At 35.4% G+C, this 14,152-nt stretch overlaps 1 protein-coding gene across 4 annotated transcripts in view; it reads right to left on the bottom strand.

Annotated features, from left to right (window-relative positions):
- The window catches only part of Arap2 (ArfGAP with RhoGAP domain, ankyrin repeat and PH domain 2), a 167,301-nt gene that overhangs the window by 27,475 nt on the left and 125,674 nt on the right, over positions 1–14,152 (bottom strand). For all 4 annotated transcript variants that reach the window (XM_013350802.2, XM_005359243.2, XM_026785085.1 and 1 more), the window contains 3 exons: positions 13,840–13,914; positions 10,913–11,030; positions 5,003–5,131 (listed from right to left, as the gene is read on the bottom strand). In XM_013350802.2, the coding sequence (XP_013206256.1) occupies positions 5,003–5,131; positions 10,913–11,030; positions 13,840–13,914 (322 nt within the window). The remainder of the gene's footprint in view (positions 1–5,002; positions 5,132–10,912; positions 11,031–13,839; positions 13,915–14,152) is intronic.

A 14,152-nucleotide genomic window follows, 5' to 3' on the forward strand; every position in this document is an offset into this window, starting at 1 on the left:
ATATAATAAAAAAACACTGTTACAAAATCAATAAAATGCAAGGCAAACATATATCTAGAAATGAATGAATGCTACGGAAGAAATAGACAGTGACAATGAAATAGGTCAAACACTTAGGGAAGAAAAGACAATTAGCAAAGGATGTTTTAGTGCAACTCCTTAAAATTGCTATAGATTGAAGCCAGGGTGTCACACTTCTATGCGTGTACTCTGCCAACTTTGTTTTAATGAGCGGTAGAATCATTAGTTATCTGTTACTTGGAGCAAATGTGGTTACATCTGATTAATCTTGTTCTCAAAGCATTGATATCTTCTTGGTCATTAAGAATTTTTAAAATCTTAACAATGGTAAAAATATCCTTAATATCACTCCTTCACTGCCTTTTTAAAAACTGATTTTTATTGAGCTCTACATTTTTCTCTGATTTTCTTCTTAAATGAAAGTTTTATGTTAACAAATTGTTAGTGAAATCACAATAGCCATGCTTATATTATTTTTATGTATACATTGTCGGGTTTAATGGATATTACAAATGGAACAATGGTTCTAGAATAAATAGGCAGTCACTTTGACTAAAAAGACATTTGGCAACTGACATAAAGAAGATGGAATACCTACCACATCCAAAATTTGTCACAATATAAAAGACATTAAGAAAGTTAAGATTACTGAAAAACACACTCATTGGTGAAAATCATTATTTAAGAAACTGACTTTTTAAAAGTCTATAGCCAATTTAAAAAGACATCTCAACATGTAATACATGTAAAAATAACTATAATAGAAGAAACTATTTTGCTTTAGCAATCTGAGTATCAATCAAACTCTTTTAAAACATTAATGGAAAATTTATGGAATAAATAGTTAAAGTCTTTTAAGCAGTTTATAATTCCTATTTGTGGCCCAAAATAACAAGCAGAAAATGCTTCAATAAAAACATTTACTTCTGGTACGTTTCTAGGATCTCATTCACTTTGTTGGATATATATATATATTAATTTCAGAAAGAATGCCCTACACACAGAAAAATCACAGACAGCTGCAAATACATTGACAAATGAACTAGGGATAATATGGGAGTAGAGATTTGTGCCGTGGCTTCCACCCTTTTAAGACAAAAGCAGAAAATAAAAGATTAATAGCAAAGGTAACTAACATTGTACTCTGAAAGAATGCCTCACCCAATTGTCTGAAAAAAAGTAATGACTGGATTAATAAAAATGTAGCTACTAGGGTAAAAGTTAACAACTGAAGTAAAGTTTAACTACCATCTGCAGCTGCTGGCAGGGGGATGTCAATTTTCTTCAATGTAGTGATACTGGGTGTATCAACCACTCCAGGGCAGATCTCACTGCTTCACAGGAGCAGTGAATTAACATATAATGGACTCCATAGTTTTTTTGTATGTACTTTTATTTAGTTGCTATCTGGTGTGGGTGGTTGGAGAAGGGAGAGGCTCTGAAAGACTTAGGGGAGAGGAAGAATAAAATCGAAATATATTGAAATTTAAAATATTAAAATTGTTTTAAGGGATAAAAGATACAATTAAAAATGCCACCTTAGAGATGTTTTCTTTCATCTGCTTGAATTCTGCAATGATTACAGGGATGTTTACACAAGTACTGACTCCTACCATCAGGAGGATACAATGGAATACCAGGGGCACTAAGGTAAGATCTAGTTTGTTACCAGTGCTGTTAAGAGCAGGTCTCAACTAAATCTGTACCTTCCTGATTTTTTTCACAACTGAAAAACTAGGAAGGGTAGTCCTGTTTGGGATACCCTGTCCATGTGCACAAAACCTTGTTTCCTGTCATAACCCTCTATGTTTTAATTCCTCATATTTTGTTTTATTATGTTCTTTTCTTTTGTTTTCAAGACACTGTTTCTCTGTATAGCTTTGGAGCCTGTCCAGGCACTCACTCTTTAGATCAGGTTGACCTTAAACTCACAGAGCTCTGCCTCCGCTTCCCAAGTGCTAGGAGTAAAGGTATGTATCACCAACACCCAGCTTCCTTGTATTTTTTTAAAATCACATTGTCACAACACTAAAAGACACTTCAGAGATGCTCTGAGTTGGCTGAGATATTGCACGGAGGTGTAAATTTTAAACAACTGGAAATGTGGACAATTAGACAATATTAAAAGAAGATTATCACTGAAAGAATAATACTGGATACAAGAGAAATTTTATTTCTATTAAAAACATGAAGTGATCTGATATATTCCACAATTTTAAAAGGAGATGATTCATAAAAATCATGATTCTTTGATATTTAAATCTTATGAGAACTGAAAATCAAACCTATGGCTTTGCAAATGCCTATGTTTAATGCAAAGCTACACAGCTAATTCAAGATTTTCCTAACATATTTTTGTATTCCATGTTAAAGAAGAATAACTAACATACAAATAGCTACAAAGCACTCCAGAGATGCTCGAAGTTATCACCACTGCCATTTGGTCTAGAAAATCAACTGTGTGGACTTCTCTGTGCTCTTCATACTCATTTGCAGAACCCAGCATCTACATATCAGACACTCCTAGTTCCTCACACTATCCCATGCTGTGATGCTCACAAAGGTCTACAGATTTCCCGCCATGTTCCTGGGGGGAGGCACAACCTCCTCTAGTTGAGAACACGGTGACATGGATGTCTGTTGCATTCATATGATCAGATATGAGAAGGATGTCTTTAAAAGAACATGGGGGTAGTAAAGAGATTTAAAGATAAAGGTTGTGGAAGGCTAAGTTTCTATACTAAAATTAGTATTTATTTTCTTATTTAAATGACTGAAAATAAAAAGTCCACTTGATAAAACCAATCTGAATTAGTATAAAATATAAAAGACCGTACTATGAAATTAGAAACTACCATATGCAACTTTGCTGAAATTAAGAACTCACTGACAGATGAGCATGTATGAGGTGAAAATCCAACTGAGCACATTTACACAATTAAAGCTCTTCAACCACCACCTCTTCTAATTTTAATTTTTAAAATCATTAGACAATAGAACAATTTGTTTTCAAAACTGGTATTTACTAACTGTGGAATGTTGAGCAAATTACTTTCTCTAATTTTCACTTATAAAATAAAATAATATGAAAATTGATACAATCTTCTAAAAAAAGGTTTTAAAAGGCCCTAGAGCTGAACCTAGTACTATTCTGATGTTAAATGGACACAGGAATAAATAGTGCTGAAGTTCTTTTCTTTATGCTCATAGACAAGTGTATCTCTCAACCCTCATTAGAGAAGCTCCTTTGCAGTAGAGCTAATTGACACAGAAATATACGATAGGTTATTGTACAGAGAACAAAAACTGCGGAGTGTGCAGCTCTGCCTAAGAGTTCCATGCCACACTCCCTCCTCTCAGGGATCAGGGATCGGTAGCTGACTGGAGCAGATAGAAAGTAAATGGACGTCTGCAGTGCAGCAATGTTGTCTGGACATGACAACACATTTGCACACATGGGCTCACAATGCCTGGGACTGCATGAAGAATAGTTACACAAGATTAAACTAGAGATAATCCCAGTGTGAGTAGGGGAGGATTTCATGAAGTCCCACCCCTGTCTAAGGAGCTACTGGCAATGCATGGCTGCTGGGAGAAGAGAGTCAGTTTTCTTCAGGGATGCAGGTTTTGAGAGGGTGCCTATGATTTAGTAGATGCTCCTTCGTCTATATACATATAGACAGGCACTAAATGGATTTAGTGAGTATTAACACACATACACACACACACAGAGAGAGAGAGAGAGAGACAGAGAGAGACAGAGACAGAGACAGAAAGACAGAGACAGAGAGAGACACAGAGAGACAGAGGCAGAGACAGAACATATAAAGATAGGAGGAAAAAGTGTCTTAATTACTTTTCAAATTCTCTAATGAGACACCATGATCAAGGCAACCATAAAAGGAAGCACTTAACGGTGGGCATGCTTACAGCTTCAAGGGGTTTAGTCCATTGTCATTACGGCAGGGAGGGTGGTGTCTGATAGGAAGGCATAATGCTGGAGAAGTATCTCATAACTTAAAAGAGAGTGGGCTGACCTGGGATTTTGAAACCTCAAAGCCTATTCTCACTGACACATCTCCAAGGCTATTCTTCTTAATCCTTTCAAATCTGTTCACCAACTGGGATCAAGCATTCAAAAAAATATTTACTCAAATCACCCTAAGTTGTAAATGGGAAAGGGGAGAAATTGAAGATGGTAATGGACTTGAGCCAAACATACTCACATTTAATAACAAAAAAATATTTTAGAAGTTTAAATGACCTATGATATCTGTAGTGCTTGGTTAATTATATATGAATAATAAGTAATAATGGTTATTGCTGACATTACTTATCAAAGTAATATGTAAATTTATATTGACAGATATTAATGCTTAGTTCTGAAGATTGCTTTAAGAATAAGACAAGATGAAACATTCCCTAAATTGTCAATTGATGACAACACAACAGGAAAGTTTCAAGATCAAGCTTTTGACTTCTCGTACATGTTGAGAGACAGTTGTCTATGGTTTTCTGTGCTAGCTGACTTCTTGTTGAACACTGTTGTGATTCCTTCCAGTTAACTGTTAATGTCCTTGTAATTGTGCTTATTTGATCTGAAAAATCATCTAAATAAATGAGAATTATACCGCCTTCAATCTCAGAGGCTAGATGGCTTGTGGTCTTCAAATAGCCAGAAATGAATGTCAACATAATTTAAAAAAAGACACCTTAAAATAAAAACTATAACATGCATGCATAAGCACAAAACTACCCTTAGAAACACAATCCACTACTTCCAGAACATTTACATATATCATCATATGAGCCAGCTACAGCCACAGTGCGACACACTAAACTTCTTCACAATTCTATGGAATCAGATTCTGTATTTTGCTACTCCCTTTTCCCCATTTGCAGACACCACTCGTGTCTTGATAACTATGCTTCAGCTACTTGAACTTTTACGACCTTTGCACTGTGAAGGAAGCATGCCTACCTCTGCAGTGTTTAATCGTGTCGATGGTTAAGAATTTCTTCACCACAAGGTAAGCAGAACCAGGTTCAGCTAATGAACTCCACTGAAGCACCTGCTCCAATACATTCTCTGTGTAGTGAAGTGGACGCTCTGTAAATACAAACCCAAGTTAAACTAACTAATGTAAAAATGTATTAAATGATTACAGGTTTCCAAACATCCCATGGAATGATATATATGCAATGTTATAAACATTTTTCATTAAACAGTAATAGGACTAGAACTGTAAGCAGGAGACAAAAATACATAGACAGGTAACATATTCAGTCCAAATATAAATTAATCTATGCAAATATTGTTTTAAAATTTAGACATGCTCCCTTTAAGATATAATCTCATTTACAACAATGACCATGTGTCTTAGTCTGTTTTTAATTTAGATAACATTTCTATTAGCATATGCAACTAAATAACCTTAAGAGGACTAGCAGATTAGTCTTGCCCATTATTAATAGGCACAAATTAATCTTTTTTTATCTCAATAAGATTATAATCTTTTAATTTCCAGTCAATAATAGTGGATAATTTATAGCTAGTATTCTCATAGTGAATCAATATCAAATCATAAAATATGGTTGCAGGAACATTTGAAAATAAGAAATAGTACATTTTCATTTTACTTTAATTATTAGAAGAAATATATGAACCTTGTTTTGATATTATAAATTATCTCTATAAGAAGCCTACAAGCAAGGAATTAAATGATATCTGAAGAAAATCTCTTTGATGACTCTTAATCCATATATGTTTTGCCCTAGAAATATGCATCACACATTCTTAGCATGGCATTTTACAAGCCAGTTTTAACAATAATTAAAATTTCATGCAGAAGCTCTAGTTGTGGATTAAAATATGTCAGTTAGTTAATATTGATGTGTGTGCATAAGCATATTCTAAGTATATACAAACTTTTTCATAGTGGACTAGCAGTGAATGAAGAAACAGACAGAACAGAATTTCTAATATGAAGATGCCACTACTCTTTCCCAGCTCTGCAGCTGTGTATTGGTCAATTATTTCAGTTCCCAAATGTACAGCACATTAACACCCTGGAATATGTATGTAGTTAAAGTACTAATGCTGACGACAAATAAAGAAGAGGATGCTAAGGGCACCGATCTGTGACTTTTCTTACTGAAATTCAGGAGAGAATCTTAAACAGTATAAAATAAATACATCACCTCCTCTCCTGCTATGGCTTCATTAATTAAGAAGAAAGAAGCCATCAGTAAACCCAGATCCCCAAAAGAGAGAGTAATATTTTGGCTCCCTATCCATAAATGGAAATGTAGTTCTTCCTTCTGTACCCATTAAAGCATGCCCACTTATTATCAAAATGACTATTAGCCATGCATTGGAAAGATATACATGCATACAGCACAATGCTGACTACATAGTAGATTCTCAGTAACTATCCCAGGGCTGAAGTCCATTGTTTATGAGTTTATCTCATAGTCCATAAATTAACAGAAAATATTTATCAGATAAATAAAACATTTGTCTTTGTAAAACCAGACAAAGGACAGAAAAGTGAAGATTGCTTGTATTGGATTAATTTTGCTTTTTACAAATCTTTTTTGAAAAATTGTACAAAGGTCAAAATTACTCATAATTTGTCTAAGTCATAAGTCAATGACTGATCAAAGAGATAGACTCACAAATGCATTCTCATATAATTGGAAGTAGATTTATACAAAATAAATCTGAACATAGTAAGTGCTCCCTTTACACAATTGTTGATTAAATTACATGCAAGCTGATAGTACAGATCTAATTAGAATCTGTCAATTTACAGAAAAACCACGTGCAGATACCGTATGCATTGTGTACAATATATCAATCATGATTTACATATTCACGACTGCACAGTTCAATACGTATTAGTAACCTTACTTCATATGTAAAAGAACTTTTCACAGAAGATTTTACTTTCTCCTAATCATCTAGTGAGTTAAGGCAAGATCCAGAGATTTGAATTCTAAACTTACTGAAACTTAAGTCCTGATATTTTAAGTTCAATCCTTATGTTTATTTTGTTCAATCGTGTAAGATTCCCATGCTGGTTTCTCATATGTAATTTTTGGGAAGGGAAGAGAGCACAGAGATGTTTTTGAGTCCAAACTAAGGAAATATTAGCAAGATAAAGAAGCAGTTTGCTCTTCCTTTCTGGTAAAGAAACAGTAGCAGTAGTTTAAACGTTACATGAAAGGACAATGATGATTGAACAGTAGGTGTGACAAGGCAGGTATCACACCGGTACTGGACTAGGGGATGAGCCATGGAGTAGAACTGGTAATGAGATTTCCAATTGTTAGGGAGACTTATACCAAAGAGGGTCACTGTTACACTCAATTATAAGCAGATTCCATATAGATGGAACTGTGTTCTCACTATACTGAAATATGTTAGAGGAGAGACGTTTGCTAAAGGGTAGATAACTAATTCTTGTCACAAAATTTAAGTGTATTTCTTTTCTGAATAGGATCACTGTATGAAATAATTGAGGAGGATGAAAACTTTGCAAATCTAATTTCCTAAATAAAAAACAGAGTTGAAAATGAACAGATAAATATTACAGGCCATTAAATACTCCAATTGTGAAATGACACACTTTTCCAATTTAAGAAAGGAATGAAAATTCATGAATAATGGATTGAGTTATCAAACACTGTTAGACTATATAGTTATAAATATATGTTTGTTGATGGTGATACTTGCAGTCTTGGGTCATGGCAGATTGCATAGGTTAGGGCATATATCATGTGGAAGAAGGACATTATCAAGAAACAGCAGTTCATACAGTCTTCTCCATACATATTGACAAAAATTCAGTGTAAAGAGAGAATGGGGTAGGAAGTTCTCCAGCTTCATAAAAAGTGTCATCAATGGTTTAAACTCATGTGAAAACAGCTTGGTATTGGCATAAAAACAGAGAAGTCGATCAATGGAATAGAGAAGAAGACCAGAATTTTAACCCACAAACCTATGAACACCTGATTTTTGATAAAGGAGCTAAAAGTATTCAATGGAAGAAAGAAAGCATCTTCAACAAATAGTGCAGAACTGGTTGTCAACCTGTAGAAGAATGAAAATAGATCCATATCTATCGCCATGCACAAAACTCAAGTCAAAATGGATTAAAGACCTCAATATCAGGATAAACACACTGAACCTGATAGAAGAGAAAGTGGGAAGTACTCTACAACATATGGGCACAGGAGATCACTTACTACGTATGTCCCCAGCAGCACAGACATTAAGGACAACATTGAATAAGTGGGACCTCCTGAAACTGAGAAGCTTCTGTAAAGCAAAGGACACTGTCACTAAGACAAAAAGGCAACCCACTGACTGGGAGAAGATCTTCACCAACCCTGCAACAGACAAAGGTCTGATCTCCAAAATATATAAAGTACTCAAGAAACAAGACTTTAAAATTCTAATTAACCCAATTAAAAAATGGGGCACTGAACTGAACAGAGAATTCTCAACAGAAGAAATTGAAATGGCCAAAAGACACTTAAGGTCATGCTCAACCTCCTTGGCGATCAGGGAAATGCAAATTAAAACAACTTTGAGATACCACCTTACACCTGTCAGAATGGCTAAAATCAAAAACACCAATGATAGCCTCTGCTGGAGAGGTTGTGGAGTAAGGGGCACACTCATCCATTGCTGGTGGGAATGCAAACTTGTGCAACCACTTTGGAAATCAGTGTGGCAATTTCTCAGGAAATTCGGGATCAACCTACCCCAAGATCCAGTAACACCACTCTTGGGAATATACCCAAGAGATGCCCTATCATATGACAAAAGCATTTGTTCAACTATGTTCATAGCAGCATTATTTGTAATAGCCAGAACCTGGAAACAACCTAGATGCCCTTCAATGGAAGAATGGATGAAGAAAGTGTGGAATATATACATTTTAGAGTACTACTCAGTGGTAAAAAACAATGACTTTGTGAATTTTGCATGCAAATGGATAGAAATAGAAAACACTATCCTGAGTGAGGTATCCCAGACCCAAAAAGATGAACATGGGATGTACTCACTCATATTTGTTTACTAGCCACAAATAAAGGACATTGTGCATATAATTTGTGATCCTAGAGAAGCTAAATAAGAAGGTGAACCCAAAGAAAATCATATAGTCATCCGCCGGAATATGGGAAATAGACAAGATTGCCGGGCAAAAACTGGGAACTTGGGGGTGAGGTGGCATGGGGCTAAGGGGAAATGGGATGAGAAACATGAAAAGGGGAGGATGGGGGGAGCTTGGGGGAATGGGATGGTTGGGATAAAGGAAGGGTGGATACAGGAGCAGATAAATATATATCCTAATTAAGGGAGCCATCTTAGGGTTGGCAAGAGACTTGACTCTAGAGGGGCTCGCAGGTGTCCAGGGAGATGTCCGCAGCTAGTACCTTGGGCAACTGAGGAGAGCATGAGCACCAATGCAGGTCACTATAGAGACACTCTGGGTCTAGACTTTAAGGGAGGCAATCAGGTGGCCAGTAGTCAGCTGCAGTGAAGAAGAGCAAAGGTACCCATGAAAACTGCCATCTCCCAATGTTAGTCAAGTACAAAAAAATATGTAAAATAGAAAAGATAACAAAAGGACACCCATAGAGACAAACACACTTTTTAACAACAAACAGAAAAAAAGAAAGTATAAATTTTATGGAACGATTGAAGAATCAAGAAGAACATGGAGGCAGCCCTGAAAATAGACTGGATCTCACCACAGGGAAAAAAGGTCACTAACAATCGATGGCACAGAATGTCAGGTAGAGTGAAGCTGAAACAGCTCTGCTGAATTTCACAGTTGGGGGTCACAGGAGTCACTTGCCAGAGCAATTCTGTCCAGTGGGGACAGCGTCTAATGAAGGCGAAACCGAGAATTGACACCCAAGCACTAGGGAATACTGTATCTTGACAAGACATATTGATAATATCATACTGTAAGTCCCATTAATTGTTGAGGAATTATGCAAGAAAAAAAATCAGCTGAATAAAAATACCAAGATGGAGAGATGAAGGAGGGCATATTAATCCCCTTCCATTCCAATGCTGACTTCAATGTTCCAAATCATGCACCCTGGGGTAGTTCAACATGAATTTTAATTTTTTCTTGAGCTTGTGGGTGGCAAGGTTTTTCCATTTGGCAGTTTGACAGCTACACTTGAAAGGGTCCCAAGACCTTAGTAGGTATCAGCTAGACAGATGGTCAAGGTACAACAAAATTCTGCATCTTATTTTTTTTCCCTAGAGGTCTTTAAAACCAAATGATGTCATTAGAATGTTAAGCTTATTCAGCATTTCACAACCAGGACAGTCAAGGTGCTTGAGATGGTCTCTTAACTCTTCAGTTTATTTGTGAGAAAAGATGACAAAGGGATACAATGATAGGAAAAAAAAAAAAAAAACACTAGCCAAAAGAGAGATTTCTGCTAGATCGAAAATGATGGATTTGGAGTGAGCAATAATCTTTTAAATATGCATCCTTTGTTCTTAGTAAATACAGATCATACAGAGATAAGGTGTTGAGAAGGTGACATTTATGATATTGTTATAAATCAAACTGTTTGTTCTTATAAACGGGAACATTATTTGATAAGGCTGCAACAAACATACCTATTGCTTTATACTAATTTATATAGTTACTGAAAGAATTAATTATTCTGATGAGAAACATCATAGGATGTTAACCTCAAGTGGTGATAACATATGTCAAGACAGGCATAGAGGTAGAGTGGAATTCACAATGAGATCTGAATATTTGGAAAACGGCAAATGTTAATAATGGCTTGTCACGAAGTGTACTTCATTCTGTAAGGAATAAAAGTCTCTGGCACGAAAGCCACTCACCTAGCTCTTCATTTTCAATGACTTCGAATGTAGCCCAAATATCACCTTTAGTAGGAACAATATTTTTTATTGCTAATATATCATTAGTTAACTCTTCAGCTTCCATTACAGGAGATATCTGTAAGAGAAGGAAAATGTCTTCAACAATGTCTGACACAGAAGTAGTCTTGTGCTAGGGCAATCAGATTCCCCATCTTATGATTCTCTAAGAACAAGGAAAACACCATAGTGAGATTTTTCTCCACAAAATACATTGTAATGTCAAGTCAAAGAGATATTGTAATAGAGAAACAGTAGGAAGAACTATTTTCTTAGTAAGCAACTAGGTCACTCACACAATATATATATCTAGTCTGTCTGTCTATCTATACATGTATCTATCTATCCATCCATCCATCTACACACACACAAACCTCATTGGAGAAGTAAGATAATTTTCTCACAGTAAAACTTTTCATTTGTCTTTCTATAATCAAGAGTGTAGATATACTTGGTTTATTCAGCCTGGACCCTAAATAATGTGAAGATGATTAAATCGTATCTGTCATGCCAAGAAGCCCTGGGGTTTTGGTGTCTGTGGTGTTCATTGCAATGCCAAGTGACAGATGGTGGCATCCCAACATACAGAGTGCATTCAAACTAGTATTTCAGGATTCAGTAGAATCTGCAGCTCCAGCCTGGGGCACAGATCCACAAGCACCTCAAAGTTAAAGGCCACTGTATGAGCCTATCACCCTTTCAGGGACTCTGAGGTTCTGGGTTCTTGCCAATCTTGATTAGGTATTATTTTTTTTAAAAAAAAACAACAGGGTTTTCTTTAGTTAAAATTTACTGATAATGTTAAACAGAAGACATATTAATAATTAGAATACTGCAACTATAAGTCAGTTTGCATGAATAATCTAAATTAAAAATTTCTTAGAATTTCTCATCAGTTCATATAGTCATAATACAGTCCATGTTGTGTTTGTGTGTGTAAGAGAGAGCGACAGAGAGAGATTATAGCTAACTCACTCATTCTATCTTCATGAAATTCTGAGTTTAATTTATGAGATATAGTAATTAAACATATTACTTTTCTATTTAGAGAAGCACAAAAAATTGTAAACTTACACTGGATCTCAGCATCCTGTAAAAGTGGAGAACATGAAGCAATGGAAAAGCAGGTGAATAATCCCATGATGGCTCAAATCTGCACTGTTCTAAAATATTTATAATTTTAATTTTATTATGTTGTGGGTTTGCATGCTTTTCCTGTATGAATGTTTTCACACCACTTGAGTACCTTTAGCCCTCTGAGGTAAGAAGAGGGTTTCAGATTCCCTAGAACTAGAGTTACAGATGGTGTGAGCTATCATGTGGGTTCTGGGAATCAAACTAGGGTCTTATAGAAGAACTTCTGATTAATGAGTCATTTCTTTCTTAAAGAGAAATATAGCACTGTTTTAATAGATTAAAAGTGAGTGAGAAATGAAATTTGGGAAGTAGGTGGTAGGAGTTGCCTTGAACTCCACACTCAGGAAAGCATTAATTTATGAAATGCAAATAGCATTGTGATGAATATTCAGGTTATGAAGGTTCAGGTTATGATGATCCAGGTCTGTGGTATGCCCTTAATGTCTGTAATTCCCATTTTCCATTTCCCAAAACATGGTGTATCATATGCCTCCAAGCCTTGAGGTCAAAATCAACAGTATATATACTGCAATATGGTTTTACACTCTTATAGCCATATGCAAATGGTAGTGATTATTTGATTATTGTTGTATAGTTTGCTACTGCTGTTCTGCTTTCTGGTATTGTTTGGAATTGCATAATCTTTTATTCTAAGACAGTTGAAAATATGAGAACTTTTGCATAATAGTAACATTTAATACAACTTCATTAGAATTACAAATTTAAAATATGCTTTCAAGGAATATATATATATTCTTTCTTATAAAACATATATATGCATGCAGTTAAATCATGTATTCTATACCTTCTAGCATTAATAAAAGATTCTGCTGGTAGATTTAGTCTGTAATTTAATTTGTAATAGCTTCTCATTTCCATTATGACCACAGTCAAACATTCAGCACCAGAACTATGATGTGACTAGTGAAGAGAAAATGTCTCCTACGAGATCTGTTCATAGACTCCATGATCATGTTCCAGGTCCATGTGCTAAGCAAGGTACTAAAGGCATAGAGTCACAATACATAACCACTGGAATTACTTGACTTAATAGTAGCAATATATTTAACATCTTAAGAGTTTAAAAGAGATAATAAAGCGAACTTCCGCTACAGAGAAGATTATGTATTCTTTACTCAGGAACAATCATCTTACAAAGTAAGGGCATGCAGGGGCTCTGCAACTGCCCCTAATGTAGACCAGTTATCGAGGACAATACTACAGAAAACACCTATTTTTAATTTAGCTCAAAGAAAAGAAAGAGTTACCTAATATTAAGTTTAAATGTTGGAATATAAGAAATGAGACTGGGCATTCATAATACTAAAATAGCTGCTTATTAAATATCAATTTGGGAAATAATTTGCTATGTGCATAGTTTTTGATTTATGAGTCATTCCATCAGTGATACAATATTAATACTGTAAATTTTCCTCACTTTATTGTTAAAATGGGGGCTAAGGCAGGGTAAATAATTTGCCTTAAGTTAAAATTTTAGGAAGGGAGAAGCAAGAACTTGAGTTCAGTTTATTTTCTAGCATCTGCAGAAAAATCGAAACTCATGCACAGGTGATGCTCTCTTCCAAATAATTAAAATACCGAATTCCTGGAGGGTCCTGCTAGGAAAGATCAATCTTGCTGCCAGTCACTGTTGGAAGGGAAGAGAACTTAAAATACAAAATATACTGGAAAATATCGCAGCGAACACTGGTTCTGAGCATTCCAACAGTCCTTTGCACCTTAGGACTCACCCGGATTATAATACTGCAGTCAGGTTCCTTCCTTTCTACATATACTTCAATTAACAAGTCTCCAGCCTGGGACACCTAGGAAGGCAAACGTGAAGACAGCACACGTGATTATGTCACAAATCACATACACAGCACTGAACAGAGTTACAAAATGCTTGTCACCCATCTCAAAAATGTACAGCAATGAAGTTACCTCAGTTCTTCTGTTCACCATTATTAGGTACTTATTTCAAAGCGTGCTCTTCTCTCACAGACAAACATATTTATTATACCGAATAAGTGGTATAAGTAGCAACATCATTCACAATCTAAA

Source organism: Microtus ochrogaster, linkage group LG1 (assembly GCF_000317375.1).
Source record: "Microtus ochrogaster isolate Prairie Vole_2 linkage group LG1, MicOch1.0, whole genome shotgun sequence".
Lineage (NCBI taxonomy): Eukaryota > Metazoa > Chordata > Mammalia > Rodentia > Cricetidae > Microtus > Microtus ochrogaster.